At 52.9% G+C, this 24,725-nt stretch overlaps 10 protein-coding genes across 10 annotated transcripts; 5 read left to right on the top strand and 5 right to left on the bottom strand.

The window, feature by feature from the left end:
• Window positions 1-347: 347 nt before the first annotated feature.
• Window positions 348-1,480, bottom strand: A1O1_08205 (uncharacterized protein; the record flags this gene model as incomplete). Its single annotated transcript, XM_007729067.1, has 5 exons — window positions 348-424; window positions 465-581; window positions 658-682; window positions 733-1,205; window positions 1,261-1,480. 5 exons carry the CDS (start codon window positions 1,478-1,480, stop codon window positions 348-350), a joined length of 912 nt encoding a protein of 303 aa, XP_007727257.1.
• Window positions 1,481-2,820: 1,340 nt separating this feature from the next.
• A1O1_08204 (shikimate kinase) lies at window positions 2,821-3,458 on the top strand (the record flags this gene model as incomplete). Its single annotated transcript, XM_007729066.1, has 2 exons — window positions 2,821-2,946; window positions 3,003-3,458. 2 exons carry the CDS (start codon window positions 2,821-2,823, stop codon window positions 3,456-3,458), a joined length of 582 nt encoding a protein of 193 aa, XP_007727256.1.
• Window positions 3,459-4,344: 886 nt separating this feature from the next.
• A1O1_08203 (uncharacterized protein) lies at window positions 4,345-7,797 on the top strand (the record flags this gene model as incomplete). Its single annotated transcript, XM_007729065.1, has 3 exons — window positions 4,345-4,419; window positions 4,480-7,531; window positions 7,655-7,797. 3 exons carry the CDS (start codon window positions 4,345-4,347, stop codon window positions 7,795-7,797), a joined length of 3,270 nt encoding a protein of 1,089 aa, XP_007727255.1.
• A 1,081-nt stretch (window positions 7,798-8,878) lies between these two features.
• On the bottom strand, window positions 8,879-9,880 carry A1O1_08202 (uncharacterized protein; the record flags this gene model as incomplete). Its single annotated transcript, XM_007729064.1, has 2 exons — window positions 8,879-9,609; window positions 9,823-9,880. 2 exons carry the CDS (start codon window positions 9,878-9,880, stop codon window positions 8,879-8,881), a joined length of 789 nt encoding a protein of 262 aa, XP_007727254.1.
• Window positions 9,881-10,379: 499 nt separating this feature from the next.
• On the bottom strand, window positions 10,380-13,322 carry A1O1_08201 (uncharacterized protein; the record flags this gene model as incomplete). Its single annotated transcript, XM_007729063.1, has 1 exon — window positions 10,380-13,322. The coding sequence occupies one exon, from the start codon at window positions 13,320-13,322 to the stop codon at window positions 10,380-10,382; it is 2,943 nt and encodes a 980-aa protein (XP_007727253.1).
• A 938-nt stretch (window positions 13,323-14,260) lies between these two features.
• On the bottom strand, window positions 14,261-15,221 carry A1O1_08200 (uncharacterized protein; the record flags this gene model as incomplete). Its single annotated transcript, XM_007729062.1, has 3 exons — window positions 14,261-14,333; window positions 14,385-14,984; window positions 15,058-15,221. 3 exons carry the CDS (start codon window positions 15,219-15,221, stop codon window positions 14,261-14,263), a joined length of 837 nt encoding a protein of 278 aa, XP_007727252.1.
• A 396-nt stretch (window positions 15,222-15,617) lies between these two features.
• A1O1_08199 (uncharacterized protein) lies at window positions 15,618-16,769 on the bottom strand (the record flags this gene model as incomplete). Its single annotated transcript, XM_007729061.1, has 2 exons — window positions 15,618-16,361; window positions 16,410-16,769. 2 exons carry the CDS (start codon window positions 16,767-16,769, stop codon window positions 15,618-15,620), a joined length of 1,104 nt encoding a protein of 367 aa, XP_007727251.1.
• Window positions 16,770-17,629: 860 nt separating this feature from the next.
• A1O1_08198 (DNA topoisomerase III) lies at window positions 17,630-19,618 on the top strand (the record flags this gene model as incomplete). Its single annotated transcript, XM_007729060.1, has 3 exons — window positions 17,630-17,719; window positions 17,777-18,153; window positions 18,208-19,618. The coding sequence occupies 3 exons, from the start codon at window positions 17,630-17,632 to the stop codon at window positions 19,616-19,618; spliced, it is 1,878 nt and encodes a 625-aa protein (XP_007727250.1).
• A 789-nt stretch (window positions 19,619-20,407) lies between these two features.
• Window positions 20,408-21,106, top strand: A1O1_08197 (uncharacterized protein; the record flags this gene model as incomplete). Its single annotated transcript, XM_007729059.1, has 1 exon — window positions 20,408-21,106. The coding sequence occupies one exon, from the start codon at window positions 20,408-20,410 to the stop codon at window positions 21,104-21,106; it is 699 nt and encodes a 232-aa protein (XP_007727249.1).
• Window positions 21,107-22,241: 1,135 nt separating this feature from the next.
• A1O1_08196 (uncharacterized protein) lies at window positions 22,242-23,995 on the top strand (the record flags this gene model as incomplete). Its single annotated transcript, XM_007729058.1, has 2 exons — window positions 22,242-22,795; window positions 22,858-23,995. 2 exons carry the CDS (start codon window positions 22,242-22,244, stop codon window positions 23,993-23,995), a joined length of 1,692 nt encoding a protein of 563 aa, XP_007727248.1.
• Between the last annotated feature and the right edge of the window lie 730 nt (window positions 23,996-24,725).

The raw sequence follows: 24,725 nt of genomic DNA, 5'->3' as shown, positions 1-24,725 counted from the left end.
GGAGTGCAGTAACGAATTGCACCCAGGATTCCCTGATCTGGACGTCTGCATTGTAGGTGCCGAACGCGTGCCCTACAGCAGCGGAGCACCAAAGCCACGGTCCCACCATCCCAGGTGTCAGATCAATCAGGCTGGAGTGGGCAATGGTTGGACAGGTGGCTTCCCTCCGGCGCTGGGATTGTCGATGGCCAATGGGGGAGGTAGTTCAGGTGCTTGACGATACAACACAATTTCCGATTGCTTGAAGTATCGGCGGGCGTCTGCGTGAAGAAGATCGTCAGCACATACATTGCTCTTGTCTATCTCCAAGGCGTCCTCGAGCATAGAACCGAGCCACGTTGCAGCTATTACTCCAGGGATGACAGTGCCTCGCCAACCTCCAACAGATCTTTGGACGCAAGCAACTGAAAAGGCCCTGGTGGGTCTATGCTCGCGTAGACAGGGAACATCTGAATTGGACGAACCTTCATCAATCAGCACAAGGCTGAGGTAATACCGGACGGAATATTTTTTGTTCACTTCGCGAAACGTGGGTGTCAAGTCGAAGCCGCCGAGGAAGAGTCGTATAGGAATGGTCTCGCCTGTTCGTGCGTCAGTATCGACAACAGACTCGGCCACCGAAGCTGTCTGGAGCCGGTTCTCAGGCCGTTAACGTACCTCGCGAGGGAGAGCCGTCCATAATCTTAAGCAGTCAGTAAGGAACTGTTCACTCGGAAGGGGCATGTGACAAACCTCAAATCTTACTAACGTCTCGCTCTCATTGTACTGGTTGGGCGCAACGCCGGTCGTCTCCCTCCGTATTATGGACAATTCCATATGTTTGATCTTCAGTCTGACAAGCAGGAAATATATTCTGCCGACGATGACGTCCTTGAGATGGTATTTGCTTTTGGAGTATTCGAACTCGATGTGTAAACAATCCTCGATGCCGACGTCCATCTTGATCGAACTGTTCGTCTCTGGGGGAATGCGGTATGAATAGACCCAAATGTCTTTCTCGCGGATCACGTCGGCCATCCGTCGGGACACGGTGACTCGGATGAAGTATCGTAACTTGACATTGATGCCATTGTAGGACTCGTACTGCTTTTCGACGTTCTTGAAGTTGAATGGGAAGGTTTGCGGATGTTGTAGCTCGCCCGGGGCGGCAAGCTCTTGTCCAAGAGAGAGAAACTCGTAGTGATTTCCCCGGTCAAAGAACATCTCTGCATAGACACCGTCAACTCCACCGCCCGGCTCTTGAAAGAGAGGAGAGCCTACCGATCAATCCGATAAACTGCACTTTGATCCCCGTGTGTTCTAACCGCTTCCCATCTTTCGGTCTGATGGTGACTGCACCTTTGACGGATTCGCCATCGAGATATAAGGGAGCCTTCTCACGTCGGTTCTTGTCAAGCTTGACATCGACCATTTGGCGTTCGTCCGCATCGTCGAGCACGATGTCGATGTCGACTGGCGTGGAGAAGAAGAATGAGGACATGACGGAGACGACGGGCCAAGAAGCAGGGTGCGCCTAATCTATGTCGTCGGCGAAAGACACATGCGCAGTACGTTGTATTGTTTTGTTGTATTGCGAAGCTACAGCACTCGGGGAGGTTACGACGAGTGAGCACGTCTGGTCTGGGGATGGTTTCAGTTGCGCTACAGGCTGCGCCCGCTGCACTGGAGTTGCCGTTACCGCGAGATGGGATGCTGCCAAGCCTGGTCTGGAACTTGAACAGCAGCAAGACACAGGGCAGTCCACGTTGCTTCTGGACAAGCAAGCTGGCAGTTGAAAGTGCAGTGGAACTCATAAGACTCTGTGGCTTTACCAGTGTGATTAACCTGGTCAGATCTGAATATCTTTGCGTATCACGCTTCAAGACTGCTAAATCTAATCTTATTGAGCCCGGGTGAGCCTCCTTGTCCGTAGCCACTTCAACCTCTTGTCAGTCAATAACATTCATAGAGCGCGTTTGTTACAGACTATATGTACCCAGAGCATGTTTAATGAGGCCGGAGATACAACGACATCTGCCCACAGACTTAGACATGATACTTGCCTGACCTTAGTCGCCTTAAACCTACAGGTAGGTAGGTAGGCAGCTACCTTACCAGACAAAGAATATTGGTGAATGGCACCGCTATTCTGCCGAGAATTGTCACCTCAGGCTCTCGTCCCCCACTAATGTCAAACTGCGGCTGCAAGGTGCCTCCCTGCCCTGCCAGTGCTAATGACCACCCAGTGTGCATTAATTGCACCAGGACTTTCTTTCTTCCTTTCCTACCTATCTACGTGTAACCTGGTCACAAAGTTCCGTACCTGACTAGCCAATTTATCCTTCCGAAACGAGACGTCGAGGCTCCATTCACCGGCCAGCGAATCATGCCATTTCCCTCACCTCTACCTAACTATCGAGGCTATCTTTGCGGCTCACCCGGCGTTGGCTGAGTCCAGTAATAGTGTGGGGTAGTGGGCAACTGTCACCCTGGCCTCATATTCCGAGATCGAGGTTGAGCTCACTGTCGCCCAGATCGATCCTCTTTCAGAAGTTGACATTGCCAAATTCTACTCAGCCGGCCAAAGTGATGGTCTATATCTTATATGTCAGGCCCGCCCTCCCTTGGTATGTACCGGTTCTCCTTCTTTGTCCTGCGCGCAGTTGCTGTCCCACGCAGTACGCTCCTTTCATGTTTGCTGTCGTGTGCTTGCTCCCTCCTGAACCCTGAACTTCTCTAATATTGGCAACGATGTTGTCTGCAGAACGGAACCCCCGGCCTCATTCCCTCCGACACCTAGTGCGACCCCTCTCTTCAAAAGACACAACTTCTATTCGAAACATGCAATCAGAGGCGGGTCACGTTGAGCACATCTGGATCATTACGGGTCCTGCAGGATGTGGAAAGACAACCGTTGCCCAGTACCTCGCGAAAGAGCTGTCGTGGCCGTACGTGGAGGGCGATGATGTAGGTCCTTCATTACCTGCGCTCGTTTGCCAGCCTGCGCTAATGCAAGATCTCAGTTCCACTCGCCAGCCAATAAGCAGAAGATGGCTTCTGGCATCCCACTCACCGATGCAGACCGTTGGGACTGGCTCATCACTCTCAGAGAGGAGGCCATTCGACGCCTCCAGACCTCCAGCTCTGTCATTGTCACCTGTTCCGCCCTGAAGCGTAAATACCGAGACGTCATTCGTGTCGCAAACTACGAACATCCCTCCGTGCAAGTCCATTTTATCTACCTCAAGGTCGACGAACACACTTTGCAGAAGCGCGTTGCCGAGCGCGAGGGTCACTATATGAAAGAAAGCATGGTCCACAGTCAAATGGCGGCATTGGAAGAACCCGAGGAGGAAATGGAATGGGACGTCCTGGAAGTGGATGTTAGAGACGATAAAGAGAAAGTCCAGCAAAACACACTCGATCTTGTCAAGCAAAAGTTGAAGGAGTATGAAGATCATGCCGGACAACGCAGCTGAAAGGCGGGCCTTTATCTTTGACTGGAGCTGACCATTCTCTGGAGTGACGAACCATGCGAAGGTCTCACCCGGCTTGATTCGAGCATTGGCGCCCGGCGTTCCTCATCACTATTTCCTGGGTGCTACAGGCCTAGGAGGGCAGCTGTATCAATATAGAGTATAGGGGCATGTGGGCGAGGAGCGGGCAAAACCAACATGCATTCAGCAACGCGGCGGAATGGAATATTCTGCACTGGTGAGGAGGTGCGCAGGAGCAATGAGAAGACTTGATGTTATACTGTTTAGATCCGGCCTTTCTGACCAGAACTCCGCACGTTGACCTTGCTCCCGCTATCGTGTGGTGCCGTTCAACGTGCGGAGTTCTGGCGGTTTGGCCGCTCGCTATAAACCGCATCAACGGGCTGAAGAGACCGGCAACAAAAGCTGACCAGATGAATCGCCCCAGGGCGGATGTCGAAGTTACGGAACTACTAGTTGGTCAGTACAAAATATACATATAATATACTAGACTTCTTACGCCTTGTACAAGAGTGCATTGAACAAATTGGCACGTGGTGTGGGCTATTATCCTTTACTAACCTACTACGTACGACTCGACCTACTAACATTCAGTTCTCCCTGTCGAATCGTCTCTCCAACATTCTCCTGGCCAGTATTCCCGTCACGTCCCACGCGCCTGGCTCCTCCTTCCATATAGAATCCTCGATCAGGATGAGCGGCCATATCCTCGTCTATTGATCATGTCTGCGAGACCTCGTCCTGGCTCAAGGCTGGTCCGATGATGCAGCGATTGGCGTCAGCATCCCCATCAGGAGCCCAACGCCCGCCGCATTCACAACGGGGTGCCCAGAACCTCTCGGATCCGATGCACTCTTCCCCTCCCACGATGAATCCTCCGTCTGAAGTCGGGTCTCAAGTGAGGACTTCCTCCGGGTCAGCACGATCTCAAAGGAGCACGAATGTGCGTACAGATGAATCGAATGCCGTCCCACCCCTTCCCTACTGACATTATATACTACAGCCCGATAAACAGATATCCCAGATTGAAAAGAGCGTCACTCACCTGTTGGTAGCGACCAAACAGCTCCTCGAGACCTTGACACAATGGTCGCGCGGGCAAGCACAGGAAGAAGAGGTGTCAGATGTATATGTGCGACTGGGATATGAATTCAATCTTGCATGTCGTGCTTTCAATTCAATAGGTGTTGAAACCTCCGACCTAGGTCCCGTGCCTGATCTTCTGCGAAACATTCTCGAGGATACTCTCAGTCAGCCTGCCTCGCCACAAGCCCTAGACAACTACCTCCCTCGAATCCGGGATATCATCATCAACCTTCTACACGGTCTCAAGAGAAAGCAGAGCAGACTACGTGGACGAGCACCGAAGGATGCTGCTGGACCTTCGCAGGGGAGAACACCAGGTTCTTCGGCAAGACAACCGAGCGTGTCAACAACTGGCAGCAATGAGTCGGGATTGACACACATGCTTCAAGATGTGCCCAGCACCGCTCCGAGCCTGCGGGGGCCAACGCCGCAAGACAACCTTCCTGCTCTTGAGCAGTCTTACACCCCTGCAAACATTTCAGCCGTGCAATCGGCCAACACCCCTCTCATGAACCGACAGCCAGTGCCCCGAGATGGTGTTCCTCGAGGGCCGCCCTCTCAGCAAGTTCCAAACATGCCTCCGGACCAACTCCAATCTGCATCTGGGTCAACTCCCTACTATGCCGCGGCTCAAGCTGGTACAGGCACTCCGATTAATTTTCCACATCCTCCACCACCGCCACCGAAGCAAACAGATGCTTTCACCAGATTACAGCGCGGAGGAGACTTGGAAAGACGGGCGTCCCGAAGGTTTTCCGCCTACCAGATACAGAAGCATCTCGGCGCCTCTCCCAACGGAGTCCCTGTAATACCTGCCACTCAGAACTCTCCGATACCGAATAGGGGAAAGGAAGTTAGAGAGTCTCTGACAGCTGTACGCTCACGGAGCTCTTACCAACAGTCAAGGGCGACGTCGGTGCGGCAAGGGGATGCGTCGCCAAGTAGAAGCGGCACCGTACAAGCTCCTCAGCGGATCTCCGAGGAGAGGGAAGAAACTCCCGGTCTGTCCTTGCAAGACATACCTCAGATAACTGCCCCTGATGATTCGATGGATATCGACAGCCCGACGGTGAAGACTCCTGACGAATACCACAAGCCGCCGCGGAGGGAAGCTAGTAGAGAAAACGTGGTAGTGGGAGCGACGATCAATGGACCGCTAGGTTCGCCGCCAGAAGAATACCATGATACGGGATCAGTTGACTCGCAACCCGCGCCGCTACTTCCTGAACACAAGCCGGCTGTCGATACGGAGGCCGCTGACAGTCCGGATACTATACAGCGAGAACCTCGCGAGTCCCTCACTCCACTCCAGTCGCAACCGCCGGGCTTAGGATCGCCACCCTCTCAAAGGAAAGAGTTGACATTGTTCCTCCAGTACAAGAGCAAGATCAAAAAGTTTGTGTTGGCAGATGGCTACGAAGAACTCACCATCCCAAGATTACAGCTGGCTTTCATTGAGAAGTTTGCATGGAACACGCAACACAACGGAGTTGATCTTCCTGAAATATATGTCCAAGATCCAGTTTCAGGGGTCAGGCATGAATTGGAGGATCTTTCGGATGTCAAGGACAGATCTGTCCTGGTGCTCAATGTCGAAGCGCTTGACGAGGTCAAAAAGCAGATAGATGAAGGACTTGGGGGTTTGCAGAAAAGTTTGGAGGGCGTTCGATCATTGCTCGAGGGACAGACGACATTGATGCAGCGGTTTTCTGATCGACAACTGGAGACCTCCAAGGAAATGGCTCGCATGTCGGCCGTGCCCAGTCACCATCCTTCCCGGACTCCAACACTAACACCCGGCAGCTTCGCCGCTCCTGTACCGTCTGACGCCTCAGTACAAGAAGTACAGACGCTGCGGCGCGAGATCGCCGTTCTACGGCAGACATACTCCACCATGTCGTCGGACTTCGCTGCCTCCTTGAATGATATCAAGACCAAAGCTGCCCATGTCAAAGCAGTTGCGGTTGAAGCGGCGGTTTCATCATACAAAGGCGATTCCGGTCGCGCACATATCAACAAGAGCAAAAAGGCACTGTCTGGAGATTCTGAGGCTCTTGTTAATCGCGTGGACGATTTATCTGACATTGTCGAAGAGCTTCGCAAAGACGTTGTGACAAGAGGCGTCCGACCGCTGCCGCGTCAACTCGAAGATATTAGCAAAGAAATCAGCGTGACGGCCAAACAGCTGACCAAAGTCAAAGACTTCGTCAAGCGTGAGAAGCCCATATGGACGAGAATCTGGGAACATGAGCTTCAGGTTGTTATGACAGAAAGGGACGAGTTGACGCAGCAAGACGAACTTATGAACGATCTCGACGGCGATCTCGACGACATCACCAATGTCTTCAAGCTCGTGGAAGAAGCCACCAAACAGCAAAACCTGCAGGCTACGAACACTGGCGGGCGCCAAATATCTAAGAATCTGGCTTTCGAAACCGACGTCGACCCACATGAAGCAAAAAGTGGTGTACTTGACGAGGTTCGAGCCCTACAGCCAAACCATGAGGGTCGTCTGGAGGCCATCGAGAGGGCCGAAAAGGTCCGCCAGCGTGAATTGGAGACTCGCAAGGTCGGAGAATTTCAACGGGAAGTCGAAAAGTTCGTGGAGGACGGTAAGCTCAAGAAGACCGGTGGAATGGATGAAGTGGAACGGAGAAGGAAAATGAAAGACGAAGCGGCACGCAGGGAGAATTGGGAACGTCAACAAGCCCGAGCGGCGGAACTGGAAAGAAAGAGGGCAGAAGAAGCCGCCGCTGCTGCTGCTGCTGCTGCAGCCGCCGAGTCGAGTGGGTTGACTCAAGAACCCGAGAATGACACATCGCAGGAGGGTGAGGCAGCATTCCAGGATGCCATTGAAGAGAATGTGCAACCGCCCGACGGAGACACACCAGCAGCCAAAGAGGGCACTGACGGACCCTCCGCACCACAACTGCCTGAGGTTGAGGTATCTGAAGGTGCCACGGGTCTTGGTATGTCCATTTCTCATGATTAATCATAATATATTTCATTTTGTGCCATTTCCCACCGTATGCTTCTGGGAAGTTTTGAGGAACCGCACACTGATATCCGGGACATTTTTGGGGGAACGATAGATGCATCTATTACTGCCACGGACCTCGCAACCAAAGCATCCAACAGCAAGGCATCGGCAAGCCAGGGGGCCAAAGGAAAGGAGAAGGAGAAGGAAACCGGGCCAGACAACACAGGGAGCTGGTGGAAACCTGCGATCTTCTAGAGTCGTGATATGCTGAGGCTGCAGGAGACAGGTGACAGCAGATTTCATATCTGCTTATATCTCACACCTGCCATTGACAACAATTTGAGGCAGGTACAGAGAGGGAGAGAGAGATAAAGACAGTGACCCGATGTCTGGTCCAGGCACTTGAGCATATGTTCCCCTCGGACATGATCCAGTCTCCATGCAAAACAGGATTGAATGCACACTTCATTGCAACGTCTTCCATCTTGCATCTTGCCACTTTCCAGGTCATTCATCCCGCCATCATGTACTGGCTTACGGCCGCGACTTGGATTGATTGTCTAGGTAGCATCTCATTTCTTATGGCAATTCGTTCCCTCAGACCCGTTGCCCTTTTCCTAACGGCACACGACCGTCTCTGAGCATGCTTTCTGTTTTGACCGCTCTCCGTCGAAGCCGGTTCCAGGGTGAAGCCTCGTCAACAAGCGAGGCTGTACCCAAGTCAGGGAACTCCTCTCGGTGGACCTCCGATCCGCCATGGACCCTGGGTGGTCAAGTTTTGGGTGGCTAGGCTCCCAGCGGATGGTTTGTTGCCCTGGGGGCAGAGGTGTACATGACCCCCAAATCTTCTGTTGACAGATCAAGCCATTTGGAGATTGTGCGAATGCACTGGTGATGAGTGAGGTCGAAACTGTGACATCTCAGGTGGGCAACTGAATTACGTCGCGGCACTTCCCAAGGCAGGCGGCGCTGTTCCGTCATGGGACAGAGTTGATGCGCAGACACGGCTGATGACTGAGCCGTTTTGTACTCGCACGGTAAAGGGGCTCTGAAGTCGTAATTGAATTCTTCGCCCGGGTCATGGTCTTCAAACAGCACATGGCGGGCTGTAGGGCTGCGTTCCCATGCGCTCGCGCCATCCTTCCGGTAGAGCGCCTTCCCTGTGCGGCAAGATGGTCGAGTAGTCGGTGACCTTGGCCCCTGTGATGTCCACGATCTAGGCACGCTATCCAAGGATGGTAGGTAGCCCATGGTTGGCCAGTCATTTGCGGAGCCCTGGAACTGGCTTCGTTCTCACCGCTCCATGCCGTATTAAGGAAAGTCGTAGAGGAAACGTTCACGACGGGAATCTCTCCTGAAAGACTTGGATTGCATCCTTGGCCCTCGTCTTCACGCCCTTGCTCAACGCGTTCCTGCTGATCGTTTCGACTGGTGCCATGAACTCCTTCGCCACGTCCTGCAATGCGGCGTCGATGTTCTCAGATTCAAACTGTTTGTGTACTGCGTCGAATTGGCCGAGAAGCTCATCAGCCCAGACATCGAGGACATGGAGTCTCAGCCCGTCTGGAACCTTTCGCTCACGCGGGCTCAGTGGCCACGTCTCCACGACCTGTCTCTGCCTTGAGATCAGAATCTTCGACCCCTTCTTGGCGTCAGACTCATCCGTGACGACATAACCAAAAGAGACGTTAAATGTCTCTCTCAAAAAGAACCGCACGAGGAGTAGCACTTTGTTCAAGCGCCACTGGTCGATGGACACCCACTCGCGGCAGATGGTCTCCCAAAAAGCGGCGGCCCATGTCTCTGACCAAGATGGTTTCCCTTCGCTTCCGGCATCGCCATCGTCGTCGGTCTCTGCGTCCTTCGCCGCCATGGTCTTGACGGTACCCGCCAGCTCGGCGGTCAAGTTCTGCACAGAGACCGCGTTCTTGCTGTCGTGCATGTACAGTGCAACGTAGAATCCGCGCCAGAGTTGAAGACATTGCGTCGGCGTCAGTGGAGACGAAGGCGCACGGTCGTTGAGGTGCGACAGGATCTTTTTAAGACATGATCGTCTGACGGACGGTTCTGTACCATAAACAGGGGTCAGCAAGCCGGAGGATAGTATGGCAGTTTGGCCTCGCATAGGATATGGCAAGATTACTCTGACACGAGCGCCCGCCGAGGGATAGTGTTAAGACATTTGTTCCACCCTTCTCTTCGCCAAGCCGTACACCGGAGGGAATAACCATCCATATACAGAGACAGGAACATGTCACAAACGTGGGAGACTCGACTTACCACTACTGGCCAAGTCCTTGACTGGGGGAATGGGTTCGATTTCACTGTCTTGAGACATTGTCGTTTCAACTGAAGTCGTTCCTAGCAACCGCAAACATGCGAACAGGGAAGAACAAGTCCAGGCGTAACTCGGAAGCACCCGATAGAAATACTTAATGAAAGGTTTTGCCGACGACAGGGAAGAAATTGATTATATGGTCGAAAAGGCGTAAAGTCTCGAAAAAATTGTATGAGAACAATCCAGCCCGATTACGTAATGCCTTGGCACGGAGCTGGTGCAGCCTCGTCTCCAATTACAAAAAGTTGGACGAGGCTGAGACTCCCTTCGCAGCCTACCGACTGTGGTTATCTTTTACGATTGTACGATGATGTGCAAGATATGATTTATTGCTGTCAATCTTCTCGGTTTAGGTTACCCTGCCTGGAATGACTCACTGCTCACTGCTCACCGCTCACTGCTCGAATAGCCGGTTGCAAGTATAAAAATCGGACGTCAAAAACCCCCCAAGGTTGATATCCCACCTTCTCCTCAAATATTCATCGCAAATTCAATGATATCAATCGACACTATAGGGAGTCCTTACACATTGCGCCTCATTGGAATCATCGCCTTCATCTCCATAATCAATATCATCGGGATGATACATCGACGACATGAGTCCGCTCCCAGACAGTGGGCGGTTGTATTCAGACGATGCCCTGCTTCCCGGATGAAGGAGATAATCCATATAATGCTTGCCGTTCGATCTCGTGGACGAAGACTCCATCGCACTGGTCCCCGGTCTTGAGGGAGAGTCGGAGCGGCTGTCGAAGCGTGTCAAATGCTGTGGCCGTCTCGGAGTGTCCTCGTTGTCCGAGAACCCATGGAACGGGTCCGCTTCGTCGTGCATGTCATGACTGTAGGGTGTCTCGAGGGCAAGCCGCGCGACGCTAGCCTTGACTGCCGCGAGCGAGTTATCAATAGCACTGTCCACCTCCAGTGTTGTTGGTGCATCCGGCTCTCCGTCGCTATCAGCGCCTGTATGCCCTGGTTGAGGCTCGTTTGATTCGTAAGCTTGTTCCATCTGTCCATCAGACCCGTCATTGGAGACTGCTGGACTGTCAAAGCCGTGGTCCGAATGGTTGGTGTTCACCGGAACAAAATCCGATTCTTGCTCGGCATTGGCCTGGCTAGCAAGACCTGATTGGAGGTCTAGCACCTGCTGTGACTCGTCGTAGTCAGTCTGCCTCGGCCCGTCCTTGTCTACGAATCCATTTTTCCTCGGGGGTGAAGGCGACCGAACCGTGTTTCGGTAGTCTGCGGACTGATCAAGCCTGGTCGGTTTGATAGGTGTGTCTCCAGGTCGCCCGTCCTGGTCGGATGTCTTGTCTTCTCGCGGCGACTGTTGTTGCCCGAGCGATTCATAAGGAGGTACATCGATTTTCGTGGGAAGCCCCGTGTTGGCAGAGACTGAGTTCTGGTTCTCATTCGTTTCCAACCCGTTCTCTCGTCTTCGTGTCGTTAACACTTTCATTTTGTCAACAATCACAACCATCCAGACGCCAATATTATCGTCGCTCCCCAGAAGTGGCGTGGCCGAGATCCAGCAGACCCGGCTCTGGCCCGCTTCATCCGGCTTCTTGTCCGCGCTGATCTTTGTGCCGTCTCGCCGCTCCCCCCGGTTGCGCATGAAATGGATTTTGGCCGACACAGGGACGCCAGTTCCAAAACTCTCTTTAAGGCCTGCCAACGTCCTCGAAGGGGCAGCAACGTGCGATAGGAATGGGTGCTGGATAATATCACCTAGCCGCCGACGTAGCTTAGGAGACACGAATACGATTCTTAGCGAAGGTGCCGGTCTGATGAGCATGTAGCTGTCGTAGACACCGGGCAACTTCCCAGATGAGCCGAATTGTCCAAATTCACCGAGTTTCCAAGTACCATCCTCCTGTGATCCCTGATCTTCCTCGTCTTCATGTGAGGAAGAATCAGGGTCCGCGATGAGGCGCCGAGGTGCTCTCCGGCTACTGCCAGTGCTGTATTCATCATCTTCTCTGGTAGAAGAAGCGGACCTGCTGTGCGAACGCACGACGGCGGACTCTTCCAAGTCGAACGTCTCACTAAGCTCGCGCAACTTGGTAAGCGCCTTTGATTTGCGTGCACGCGCTGGATCTGCGTCAACAACGTTCCCTCTGAGCTCTTTCTCGCGCTTCTCAATCTCCTTGGTCACCAGATAGCGCTCGAACCCATCTAGGCCTCTTCCACGCTCAGCCAGGCCGGTAACGTCGACCTGGGCACCGATGTGGTATTTGACGTTGCCCTTGTCATCATGAAGTGGGGCAATCATCAACAAGTTTATGAACGGTCTACCATCTCTGCGATAGTTCAGCAGCGTCTCAGAGATCTCATGACCATTTTCAATGCTGCTTCTTAAGCGCGATACCGATTCTCGCTTCGTCTTGGTCCCTTGGAGAAATCGACAATTTCTTCCGATCACATCATCGGGCCCATACCCTGTAAAACGATAGAACTCGGAGCTCGCGTAGATGATGGGGTTGTCTTCTTGCTTCGGGTCCGTCAAGCAAAAGATTTCGGACAGGCCCCCGACCAGGTCTCCCAGACCCGGCGTCTGTCTTCCTGTGATCTCGTCGATGAGGCAGTCGCTTGCCACTTTCACCAAGTTATAGGTGATATACGCGGGGAGGGCGGTGTCGGCCAGTAGTCGAAATGCAGAAACATTCGATTCCGCGAAAGCTTTGTCGAGCTTAGCAGCAACGGAAGGTCCATCATCTGCTGCGGGCACCAGCTCCAATCCTTCGGCCACGGCATTGGCATATTCGACAGCCTTGATCGCCTTTTGGGTTGCGAGAAATCTCAGAAGAACGGGTTGGATGTGCGGTTGATATTTGGCCAAAAAGGATGTGAAGCGAGCCAAGTAATCAGGATGGCGAAGCAGGACATTGAGATGCTCTGGAGAAAACAACGACTCTGCGAGTGACTCCAGCGAGGGCGGCTTTGGTCGAGGTGGCGGAGGTCGCAGGTCAAAGTCCACAGCATCCGAAGCATCTGAATTTAGCACTGCCCCCATATCGGTTTCTGACATGGCTCTGTGGACAGGCGGAGGGCCTTTTGTCGGCTCTGGCAAGTCGCCTGTTTGAGGTCGTTCTATCCCTGATCGACCATATCTGGCAGGCGACGATTCTCGTGGGTCCGAACTCGGATATGAACGAGTTGCTGCACGAGGCTGGTCAGGACGGTGGTCTGGAGGACTTGCTGGACCGGCTATTGGAAGTGTGGCATTCGTGTCCCAGTTGCGAAGAGAAGGCTCTTCTCCGATAGGACTATAGACCGCTGCGGTTGGCGGCTGAGACGACGGCCTGGCGAAATTGGTCGAATTACTGCGAGCATCTGGCACCTTTGACTGTACGGCAGCAGGGGTTGGCTTTCCGGTGGCCTTGCGAGTCTTTTTTAATCGGCCAGAGCGAAGGCGGAGATTTTGCTTGAGTCTTTCCAGGTCCATCACAAGCAGGGAGGACTGAGGTTGACGTCAAGGCTGATATGAAGGTCGGCCGTAGATCAGTCAGAGCTCATGGCAGACAATTGTGGAGGGCTTCGGCTGTCGAAAGAGGGACATAAGAATAGGACAAAGGTCAGAAGATCATAGATTGTCCACTGGTCGCGACATTTTTGAACCGGTCGTGGCCGGAGGAAAAGGACGGGATCGATTGACAGCTATGTATGTCGTGCAGCTGTGGTCTGATGCTGGTGTACAAGTCAGTGGATGCTAGATCGAGTGTGAACCTCAAGTTCCTTTTTAGACTCGATGCCATTGCCGTCATCCGCACAGCAGTGATGAATGAATCCGATGTATGCATCATCACGAAGATATCGTACATGGTCATCCCATGTTTGGCAGAGTTGCCGAAGCAGCTGTCAACCATGAGTCTGGCTGTTGTGGCTGCGGGATGAAGCAAGGTTCGGGCAATGCCAGGCGAGTCTCGCCGTCATGGATAATCAATGGACATAGTAAGGTACCTAAATATGTACCAAAAGTAGGTACATAGCAGTAGTACACAGGCCTAGTAGTAGTGACAAGTATCTAATCTCTCCCCTGGAATTCGACAGACAGCCGAAGTGATGGGGGACGACTGGTTGCCCCTTGGCCTGACCCGAGGGTTAGGAGGGTAAGCACCCAACCTAAACCTAAACCACCCCCAACCCTTCTGCGACTGGGTGTTAAAGGGGTCAATAGCCTAAAGCCAGACTGAGCAGACCGTGAAGGAGTCTGGGGGCGCTTAAGAATTGGGGATAACTAGAGGCCAGGGAGGCTCCTTAGGCTGATGAGGCATTACCACCACCTACATCAGGTCACTTTTGATCACCAAGATACCTGCATTGCAGTGCTCGATCGTGGTGTCAATTGCATGGGGCAAGAAATCAACCCAACCCTTGCTTCCTTCACTCTCCATCATCCGAGACCAGCAAAGGTCGTCTCTCCAAGTCATCCTCGTCAGTGCCAATATTGACGTCCCTAAAGAGTCAGCAATGTGCACGCAGATCCTCTTCGATCGTCAGAGCTTACTTCAAATATCCAATAAAGGTCAACAGCCAGAATGCACCCATATATGTCAGCACCCATTCGAGTATCCTGGCAGTCTTCCACCACGAGTTGTACAACAAGACCGTGAATGAAGTTGCCAGCGCGACGATAACCACGACCAAAACATTGCTCGCTATGCACCTGATTCGAGATTTGTCAGTCTCAGTGTCCTTCAGGAACCTGAGCACGGAAGCCAGGAAGAGAGGCAGCAACAACCATTTCCGCAGACCCTCTAGCCTTGAAGGACCCCATGTTTGGTCAAACCATACAACGCCGGTAGTGATCAAGGTGATGCCCAGCCCTGCGAAACAAGACAATAGCAAGATGCGGTGTCGGTCAGCAGCGTGGTAGGTGTCGTAGATGGTGAGCAAGAGCAAGGATAGAGACGCCCAGAGGCCGCATAGCATCGCAAACACCGAGGTGCTCTTCTTCCATTTCGCATCCTCGACGAGCCCATATAAGTGACTAGAGTAACGGGCATAGTGGACAGCGACGACGGTCAGGGCAAAGCTGACGGCAGTTATCGTGCAACCCGTGATGAACACCGGTTTGAGCTCGAATGCGGCGATGTTAGAGATGTACCTATGGTAGACATCAGCATCCGACCACAACCACCATCACCACTCTCCGGGCGAGTCTGCACAGATGGTCTCACGCAACATATGGATTCCATTGATCCGGGTACCGCGGACGGCCTTGGGCAAGCCAATAGATCAGGAGAATAGAAAGTGTCAGACCCCAAGAGGTGCCTGCGATCAGAGGAAACAGCCAGAGATATCGCAATAAAGCCTTCTTTTTGAGCCCTAACTCGGCAGCCATGGGCCGGCGTCTGCAAGGCTATAATGTTGTGGTTGAGTGAGGGTTATAGCCCTGATACGTCGACGCAGCTTTGTCGTTTCCTTGTGGTTATCGTCCATTATCTCAACTTTATACCGCTGCTCATCTGAGAGCCGCTAGTGTGTTCCATCTGCTTCGACATGCGACGCCATCCTCGATCACATTAGGGGCAGTAACACCATACACTGGAGATAACCCTGCAAGATCTTACATGGAACTATGATGTAGTCGAATGCTGGTATTCCTCGGTTATTGGCATCTGGATAGCCACTATCGCCATGTGAAGTCATCTTCATTTTCATTGTCCCTGTCCAGAGAATGCTATCTGATCCAGCGACACGTCATGTCCCGTCATCCAGGGGAGATCCGCCCAGGGATTTAGCGTAGATCACGTCTCTGGCTTGCTTTCATTGCTTCACTATCCATTGGAATGGAGCCTTCGGCCGGAAGGGCTTGCTTGGGTGTGAACGAGGCCGGCGTTGACCCCGGCAGAGGCAAGAACTTCGCAACTTTCTGCTGATAGATCTTGTACTCTGGATATTTCTTAGCGGACAAAAGCTCGGTCAGCCATGTACTTCCCTGGAATAGGATCAAATAGAGCGCTGCGCCAGTGCCGGTCCAGTTGTACCAGGTCTTCGTGACGAGGCAAGACCACAGGTAAAGAGTTACCCAGACGCCTTGCTCGCCGGCGAAATTCGGATGTCTGGAATAGGCGAATAACCCTTTGGTCAGGAAGCCACGGTCCAAGTCTGCTCTTTCCCAGCCCGCTGGAACTTTTGCTTGCTTCTGGTAAGCAGCCTTGGCCGAATGGTAGTTCCATTGTTGTTGATCTGCCACAAACGCAATGCCTATGCAGCAGAGCATCATTGTGCCCGCCAGTAAATCCTCCCAGTCCACAGAGGGCATCTTTGAGCTATGCGTAGCCAGCCGCTGGGTAAGGAGAAGGACATAGGTCGGCGTGGTGACGCTGAGAAGGAGGAGTGATTGATAAAGCGAAATGAAGACGATGTTGAAGACAAAGAACACCGAAGGGCCAACACGCTCCTTCACAATGGCCCAGCGGTAATCTTCACTCCCGATGGAATAGCCACCCTTACGGAAATAGTTGTATGTCAGGCGTGTCTGCAGTGGCGTTAGTCAGAAAACGCGAGGTGGCATAACAAGACCTACACTCCAGATAGTGCTTATGGCGGCAACAATGTCAAGTCTTGTAGTTTTAATCCCAGCGAGGTGAGCATATGCGGCGAAGTGAACGTTGTAAATGGTTGGTAAAATCGACCATACTCTATCGACCTGGGAGTAATTCTTGTTGATCTCGGAGATGAGCAGGAAGACAGGGGCGATGGCGAGCGAGAAGGCGACTGCTGTGATCAGAGGATTTGTGTCGAGGTACAGTTGCTTCAGTGCCACAGGGCTGGTGAATGCCTCGACAAAGACAACCGGAAGAGGACATAATTGGGAGAGGTAAGGCGCCACGGTAGAATTGAAGTTGGCACAGTCTGTCAAGGTGCGAAGTACTGGGAGGGCCATGGTGAGCCAGATCGCGAGACGCGAGTCCAAAGCTTTGGTCTAGTACCGACGACCGAATGATGACCTTTAAGGGGAGTGAGAAAGAGAAGTCAGCAAGAGACGTGGTGATCTTAAATACCTTCCTACCTGATACTGCACAATCAAATGCCAGCGAGGAGCTGGTGAGATGTGAGGGTCGTTGTTATACTGCGCTCAGCGGTCCACGAGAATTGGGAAAGTAATGACGCAAGGAAGATTTATTCCCCAGGTACCAGTGGCATCTCAACCAATCAGAGCCTCATCCCAAGTGGCTCAATCTCGGTCACGTCTAATACTAGTAAGGTCTAGGTTAAGCTAACCTCGATTTGGTAACGATGTCGAAGACATACTAGTACTAGTAGTCACTAGTAGCAGATAGTATTAAGGACCTATACAGTGCAACTATCAATCTATTCGTTACCGTTATGGGCATCGGGTTAGAAAGTGTGAGAGAACCTTAGTTGGTGCCGCTTAAGCACAGTAAACTGTTCAGTTAGCAGCACTAAATATGAACTTGAACAGCAGCACTGGCAAGGCAGTCAGTCCATTATAATAGAGCTTACTCGCACTAGAAGTGGTAAGCCGCCTAATCCGAAAAGGGATGGCTCTGAATGCTAAAGTATAGGTACCGTTAACACCGTCGCGCTCACATCGTCAATAAACGCGTCAAACTTCAAGTTCGCCATCCCATTGCATGAATGTTCCCACGCTTGTTTCCACGCAGTCATCCTCGCACTGCCGAACGACTCAACTCCTTCATCGTCACCAACACCCAACTGTTCCTCGCCTCATCACCACCAGCAGTCCCATCCATGGGATATGCCGTCTTGTCAATATGAACCATGCCCGGTCAGAAAATCCTCTGCGTTGCAGAAAAGCCTGCAATAGCCAAAGCAGTCGCCCAACATCTGGCTGGCGGCAGGGTCACCACGGTACGTACGCCACTAGGTCATGCTGTCAGCGTTCTTGTATCTCATGTCTTCTTATAGCATTCCATCCGTGGTAGTCAATATGTGAAAAACTACGAATTCGAATTTCATTTCCAACAATGGGGCAATTGCTCGGTAACGATGACCAGTGTCTTGGGCCACCTGACTGGCGTTGATTTTGATCCCAAATATAAGAACTGGAAGTCATGCCCACCTAGCCAATTGTTCGACGCCACTACTTTGACCACTATTGACAAGGACAAGAAACCCGTTGCCGACAACATTCAGCAACAGGCCCGCTATGCTCGCATCCTCTTCATTTGGACCGATTGCGACCGTGAAGGCGAGCATATTGGTGGCGAAGTCCGCGACCAGGCGAAGAAAGGCAACCCCAACATCATCGTGAAACGGGCGAGATTCAGCAACACCGAGAGAGCGTAAGTGACCAAATCCATATCGAATCCCTAGCTACACACACTGACCCTGGGTAGCCATGTTGTTCAGGCTGCCAATTCTCCCATTGATATGGATGAGCGGCAGGTCAACGCCGTTGCCGCCAGAATAGAACTTGATCTGCGCATTGGGGCGTCGTTCACGAGGTTACAGAGTCTTCAGCTCCAAAGCTTAAGCGAGAACCTTCGAGACAAGACGATCAGTTACGGCTCGTGTCAGTTTCCGACCCTGGGATTTGTCGTCGACCGGTATAACAGGGTGAGGAACTTCAAGCCGGAGAACTTTTGGTTGATCAAGCTCGTCCACCTCCGGGATGGAATACGCGTCAATTTCAACTGGCGGAGAGTCCATCTCTTCGACCGAGCAGCGGTCACCATATTGTTCGAGGCATGCCTTGACGCCAAATACGCCAAGGTTACCAAAGTGCAGACGAAGCCAACCTCGAAATGGCGCCCTTTACCCTTGACCACCGTCGAATTGCAGAAGCAAGGGAGCCGCTTCCTCCATATGACTAGTCATCAAGTAATGGCTGTTGCGGAAAAGCTGTACACCAAAGGCTTCATCAGCTATCCCCGTACAGAAACTGACCAATTCCCTCACGAGTTTGGATTTCGTCCGATCATCGAGCGGCAGACGCGAGACGACCGGTGGGGACAATACGCACAAGGATTGCTTGATGGCGGAATGAGAACTCCCCGGTCGGGAAGCCATAACGACCAAGCCCATCCCCCAATCCATCCTGTCAACTATGCTGCCCCGTCCGCCCTTGACCAACACGAGAGAAAGGTGTACGAGTTTGTGACCAGAAGATTTCTTGCTTGCTGTTCAGATGATGCGAAGGGCCTTGCCACCGATATTGAGCTACTTTGGGGTAGTGAGACTTTTCACACCCATGGGCTCCTGGTCCTTGAACGGAATTACCTTGATGTCTATGTGTACGACAAGTGGGAAAGCAGTCAGCAGCTCCCCAATTTCACCGTGGGCGAAACATTCGAGCCCTCAGAAGCCAACATGACCGAGGGCAAGACTACAGCGCCTGGCTACCTTACCGAACCCGAACTTATCTCCCTCATGGATGCAAATGGGATCGGCACCGACGCAACAATGGCTGAGCACATTTCCAAGATCAAGGATCGCTCGTATGTTGACACCAGACCCCGGTCCGGAGGCGGGCGCAATTCCCTGCAAGAGTTCATTCCTACGACACTTGGGGTGGCATTGATTGAGGGATATGACAATGTCGGCCTCGACGTCAGTGTCAGCAAGCCGTTCCTCCGCAAAGAGATGGAACTTAAGATGAAGGCGATCTCCGAGGGTCGCAAGAGTCGAACCGAGGTTGTGCAGGAGAGCCTGGACCAATACCGGGAAGTCTTCATCAAAACACAGCGTGAGATTCAGGCTCTGAAGGAGGCTGTGATGAAATACGTTGTGAACGCTGGCAACAACTAAGCGGCCTGATGTCGCCATTCATGCACAAAGCAAACAATCAGACCTGGTTGTTCTACTTCTGCCTCACGACTGCTACCTGAAGGCTGTTCAATTCGATTTACTTGGTTGGTGCAGATACTCGGATTCGCATTCAAGTTCTCCGGCCCCTGTCCATGCAACGTCAGCCTTTCCCCAGATTTCCTCAGTCACGAGGCGATCGTTCCTTGAACTCTCTTGGCGGGGGCCGGAGCTAATGCATACTAAGCCTGATGGGGAATTTAGCGTCACCCTTGGTCCAACTTGTGACAGGCGAATGACGGAGCCATGACGCCCGATGTGCCTGGATATGTGGCTGGGTATTGTGGCAGCCAATCAGCTCCTCCCAAATATGGGAAGCACGCCTTGTCGGTTCAACAACAATGCAAATATTCGTGATGCCGGAGAAGGCAAGCGCCAACTTGAACTTGAATTACTATGACGGTCACTGCAATCCGTGATTGCGCCTTCTTTTGCTTCTTGGATGGAAGGAACGCTGCTAATAGTGACCTGATGTGACGTAGCACTGGAAACGTTCTTGTTTCAGGTTAGTGATTGCCATTCTGTTCTTCACGGCCGGGTGAGGCAGGCAGTGACACTGGTTGACTGCTATATAAACCGCAATTCCCACTCCTCAGCCTGCTGATCTCCTCTACTCGCACCCCCATTGATACTGAACTCAAATACTATCATCTGAACATCAAACACTACAAACCCAAACACTACAAACCCAAACACTACAAACACAAACAACACTTCAGTACCCCAACAATCATGTCCGGACTCGTGAACAAAGCGAAAGAAGTCTTGACTGGCCACAAGACTCAAGACACCACCACCGGCCACACCACTGCTACCAATGGCCACAGCATCACGGGTGTTCATGATTCATCGACCTTGAATACCGGCCATGGCAGTCACGGCGGTGGACACACCACGGCCGGGTCAGGCTATGGTCACAACACCGCAAATACCTCAGCGGGCCCTCATTCCTCCAACCTCGCAAACAAGCTCGATCCTCGAGTCGATTCGGATGCGGACCATCGCAATAAGCCAACCAGCGCTGTTGGTGGTGGATATGGTCAGTCAAGCTCCGCATACGGCACGACTCCTGCACACAACGCTACCACCGGACCTCATTCTTCCCACCATGCCACCGGCACTGCTGGCGGGTATGGTCAGAGCAGCTCTGCGTATGGCACAACTACTGGGGGACACAGCGGAACGGCGGGGCCTCATTCCTCCAACATTGCCAACCAGCTCGACCCTCGCGTTGACTCCGATGCTTCCAGCGCAGTTGGCGGAGGCTATGGCCAGACTCATGGAAGCTCTGGATACGGCCCGACCTCAACCACAGGAGGTAATGCAACAGCCGGTCCTCACTCCTCCAACCTGGCCAACAAGCTCGATCCTCGCGTCGACTCTGATGCTGATTATCGAGCCAACGCCCATAGCCGCACTGGCGGATATTGAACGAAAGGCATGAAGGTTGAGGGCAGTTCAACCATGGGTTCATGATGACAATGAATGTATTAGCTGCGCTTAGACATTGATACCTAGCTTTGCGACCTACGAGGTCCAGAGGACATACATCCTTAGCGCTCGGCATTAGCGCCGCAAAAATACCATTTTACTCACTCGTTTTGCTCATTTGTGCCGCGTAACAAGTTCGAGTCAAGGAGATAGAATAGGAAAATTGCTCCAAGGATGTTTTTGCACATATACTAGCATGAGATGTGCATTGTACCTATGTAAGCTTGTGATAACTTGTCTACAACTGAGTGTCCGATTAGAAAGTCTGAAGGTTGGAATCCTGACGCATATTGCCGAGCGAGCAGCATCGGTGGTAGAGCTTCAACCTTGCTGGGAGAAAGCGCTGGTGATGAGTTGAGCAAAAACAGATGTGACTAAGCGCCAGTCACCAACCTGATGCCCGTGAAAGGTGCCAGCAGGCAGAACAGGGTGTCAATTGGACCTTTGGGCTCCGTGGGCTCGTGTTCATGCGTTAGTCAGGATGAAGTCGATGACATTGATGCTCAGCTCAGCGGAAGACTGATCCAGGATTAGGGCAATGAGGTCGGGGAGGCCTGCCTAGCCCAAGCCAATTAAATAATACACCTAAACAAGCTGGAAGCTAAGTGCCAGGTGGGCTAGGGGGCTCCATTGGGGGAGGGGTGCTTACTCTGTATCTAGACCGACCCACTGCAGCGGACATTAGGACCCTAGGGACACCTCTGCTGGGGGGTCCCCTTAACCAGACAGAGTCTAGCAGCCCCGATAGTGACTGCCTAGTAAGCGCCTAGACTGGGCCCTGCAGGCTGAAGGAATCCCTGATATTCTAGGCTTTGAAAGTGTCCGCAAAGTTGTTGGTCGGCCGTACTATGAAAGGAAAATGCCAACGCTGGGAGGACAACGTTGCACAACAAACATACCTACCCAACCTGCAAATCCTCATTCCTGCGCTTGTCGTCCTTGCATGCTTGATGTCTTTATACTATGTCCTAGGAGAACAATAAGTCTCGGTGCCCGTGCATCTAGTCGCCGTTGAACCCTCCTCAACCACATCTGTTTCACGTGTCAAATACTCCAATCTCACGCCTCGGCCGCCATGGCCAACCAACCTGCTCAAGCAGAACCGTTTCCTGCCTTCACCACGGAGAATGGGGACTCGTACACGAGAGAAGATGAAGATGGGAGTAGAGACGGGAGCCGAAGGCCGTCGATCACTTCGCGCCTGTCCCTTTCCACCCGCACGCGCACCTCTTCTTTGATGCAATCGTTTGTCGAGAGCAATCCTCCCTTGGGCATGTGGCAGGCCACAGGCGAGGTCGGGTCCAAGATCCCCACGCTGCCCGAGATCAGAAACGGCGCGTTTGCAGACGCAGGGTGGTCGCATGAAGGACAGCTGGAGCGTCGAGGGACGAATCCCCATGAAATCCACCGCCGACGGATCGCACGCACCAGTTCGGCCAGCACCAGGACCAGGAAGAGCTCTCTGTCCGCAGTACCTGGCGCGCAACCTGTCATTGTGGAGGAGCGACATGAGTATTTCCCGCGAAAGGCGTCGATGCCGCTGCAGGAGCCTCTGGCCGAGGAGGCTGCGACCGTACAAGTCCAGGATCATACTAGTACGGGAGAAATCCAGCCAGTACACCACCATGAGTATATGAAACCCCTCTTCCCCCCTAAACATATCACATCATAGGCCCGAGTAACTGATCTAGCATGGTTTTCAAAAGCACTCCCGAGAAACACTTATACACGGCCGAGACGCAGGAGAGGGTCTCGTTCATGTCTTCCTCGCAGCACGACGCCAATGAAGCGCAAGTCGTTCACATCCAGAACGGGCCCGACGACACTGGCACCTATCCCAACGGCTACCGATTTCCCAAGAAACACACCTGGACACAGTCCACCATGATCGGGCTGCGGGCGTTCTGGAAGTTCTTCCTCACGCCGTTCGGATTCTTTGTGACTGTCTACGGCCTCAACGTCGTCGGCTGGGGAGCCATGATCTTCTTCGTCCTCCTCAAAGCCGCGCCGGCAATGTGCCATCCCAACTGCGAGGACGACAGCAGCGCGCGGCAGAAGTGGATTGAAATCGACTCGCAGGTCCTCACCGGCTTGTTCTGCGTGACGGCGTTTGGGCTTCTTCCGTGGCGGGCGCGGGATCTCTACTACGTCGTGCGCTGGCGACTGGGCGGCAATCAGCACTACCATCGCCGGCTCGCGGGCATCTATCGATCCTGGTACCGTCTGCCCGGCTCCGACCAGCTGCCCGAAGACATGGGCCCGCCGCCCGTGTACAGCGAAAAGAATCCTCGGACGCCCGAATCTCCTCCCCCTTACAGCGAGGAAGAGATGGCCAAGTTGGAAGAGAATCCTGCCGTCCCTCTCCCGGCAACATCCATGCCCGAGGCCCCGTTGACCGGCAACAGAGCGCCGCCGACCAGATCCTGGACGCTTGACTTCGTCGTGTGGATGTACATGCTCAATACGGCGTTTCAGGTCTGTCTGTGCGTCTGGATGTGGTATTACAACCGGTTCGACCGTCCGTCATGGGGAACGGGCGTGTTCATCACATTCGGCTGTCTCGTCGCCATCTTCGCCGGCGTCTGCGTCTTTGTCGAGGGCTCCAGGGTCAAGAGGATCGAGGGGATCCCCGTGCACGAGTACGACGTGGTGGAGTCGGTGGACGACTTCCACGAACGGAAAGCCAAGGAGGACAAAAAGGACGCGAAGAAGTCGGCCAAACAAGACCGGCACCGCCCTCGGCCTCCTCCTCCTTTTGATCAGGGCGATGCTGGTCGCGGCGTCCGGTCGGAGAAGTTGAAGGGCCATCAATGGTTCACTCGACATTAGTTGGCGAATTTTGGGAGGGAAGTTCATTTCATTTCGTTTTGTGTTGTGTTCTGTTATCCTATTGTTTAGCCCCCTTTTATTGGTCTACTGTCTTCAGCGTGAACTGGCAGAGCGGTGCACTGCTACGGTCATCGAGGGCGACGAACTCGGGCGACATGTCCAGGCTCGAGGGAGAAAGATCTGGATCAGGGAGCGTAACGAGACCGAATTACTCACGACAATGGGACGGGGATGGAAGGACAATCAATGAATGATCACGAATGACAGAGGCGCAACCACCGTCTTGGGTTAACGGCTACCTATATAATCGAAAAGCATCGTAATTGATACTTTAATCCTGTTTCTGGTATATATTCCAGGTTATTGTCCCTCTGCTCGTGACGTGTACATCCCAGAGAGGTAAGAAGTAGGTGGGTGAGCGTCTCTCGGATTTCTTCAGGGGGCATGTCCCGACCCCAGAAGTTCCTAAGTATTCTACGTAGGGCCTAAGGCTGGGTGCCATACGAGTAACAGATGGCGGACATCTCACCCGGATGGTTCTGAGGGGACCGCCATCTGTTTTGGCACTCAGCCTTGGGCTTTGGTTCGTCGAGAAACAAGCCTGAACCTCAGGTGGGAGGGTACTTCAGCCTTCCCTCACGCCGCAAATGTTGATCCCTGGTCTCAACAGGTGATCCTCCAATCAACCCCTGGTCCATCTCACTGCCAGCTCCTCTTGTTTCTCGCTCAA

The sequence above is a fragment of the Capronia coronata genome (genome assembly GCF_000585585.1).
Source record: "Capronia coronata CBS 617.96 chromosome Unknown acBCG-supercont1.7, whole genome shotgun sequence".
In the NCBI taxonomy this organism is placed as follows: domain Eukaryota; kingdom Fungi; phylum Ascomycota; class Eurotiomycetes; order Chaetothyriales; family Herpotrichiellaceae; genus Capronia; species Capronia coronata.
Note: the sequence above shows the minus strand (reverse complement) of the source record. Positions and strands in the feature narration are given on the sequence as shown.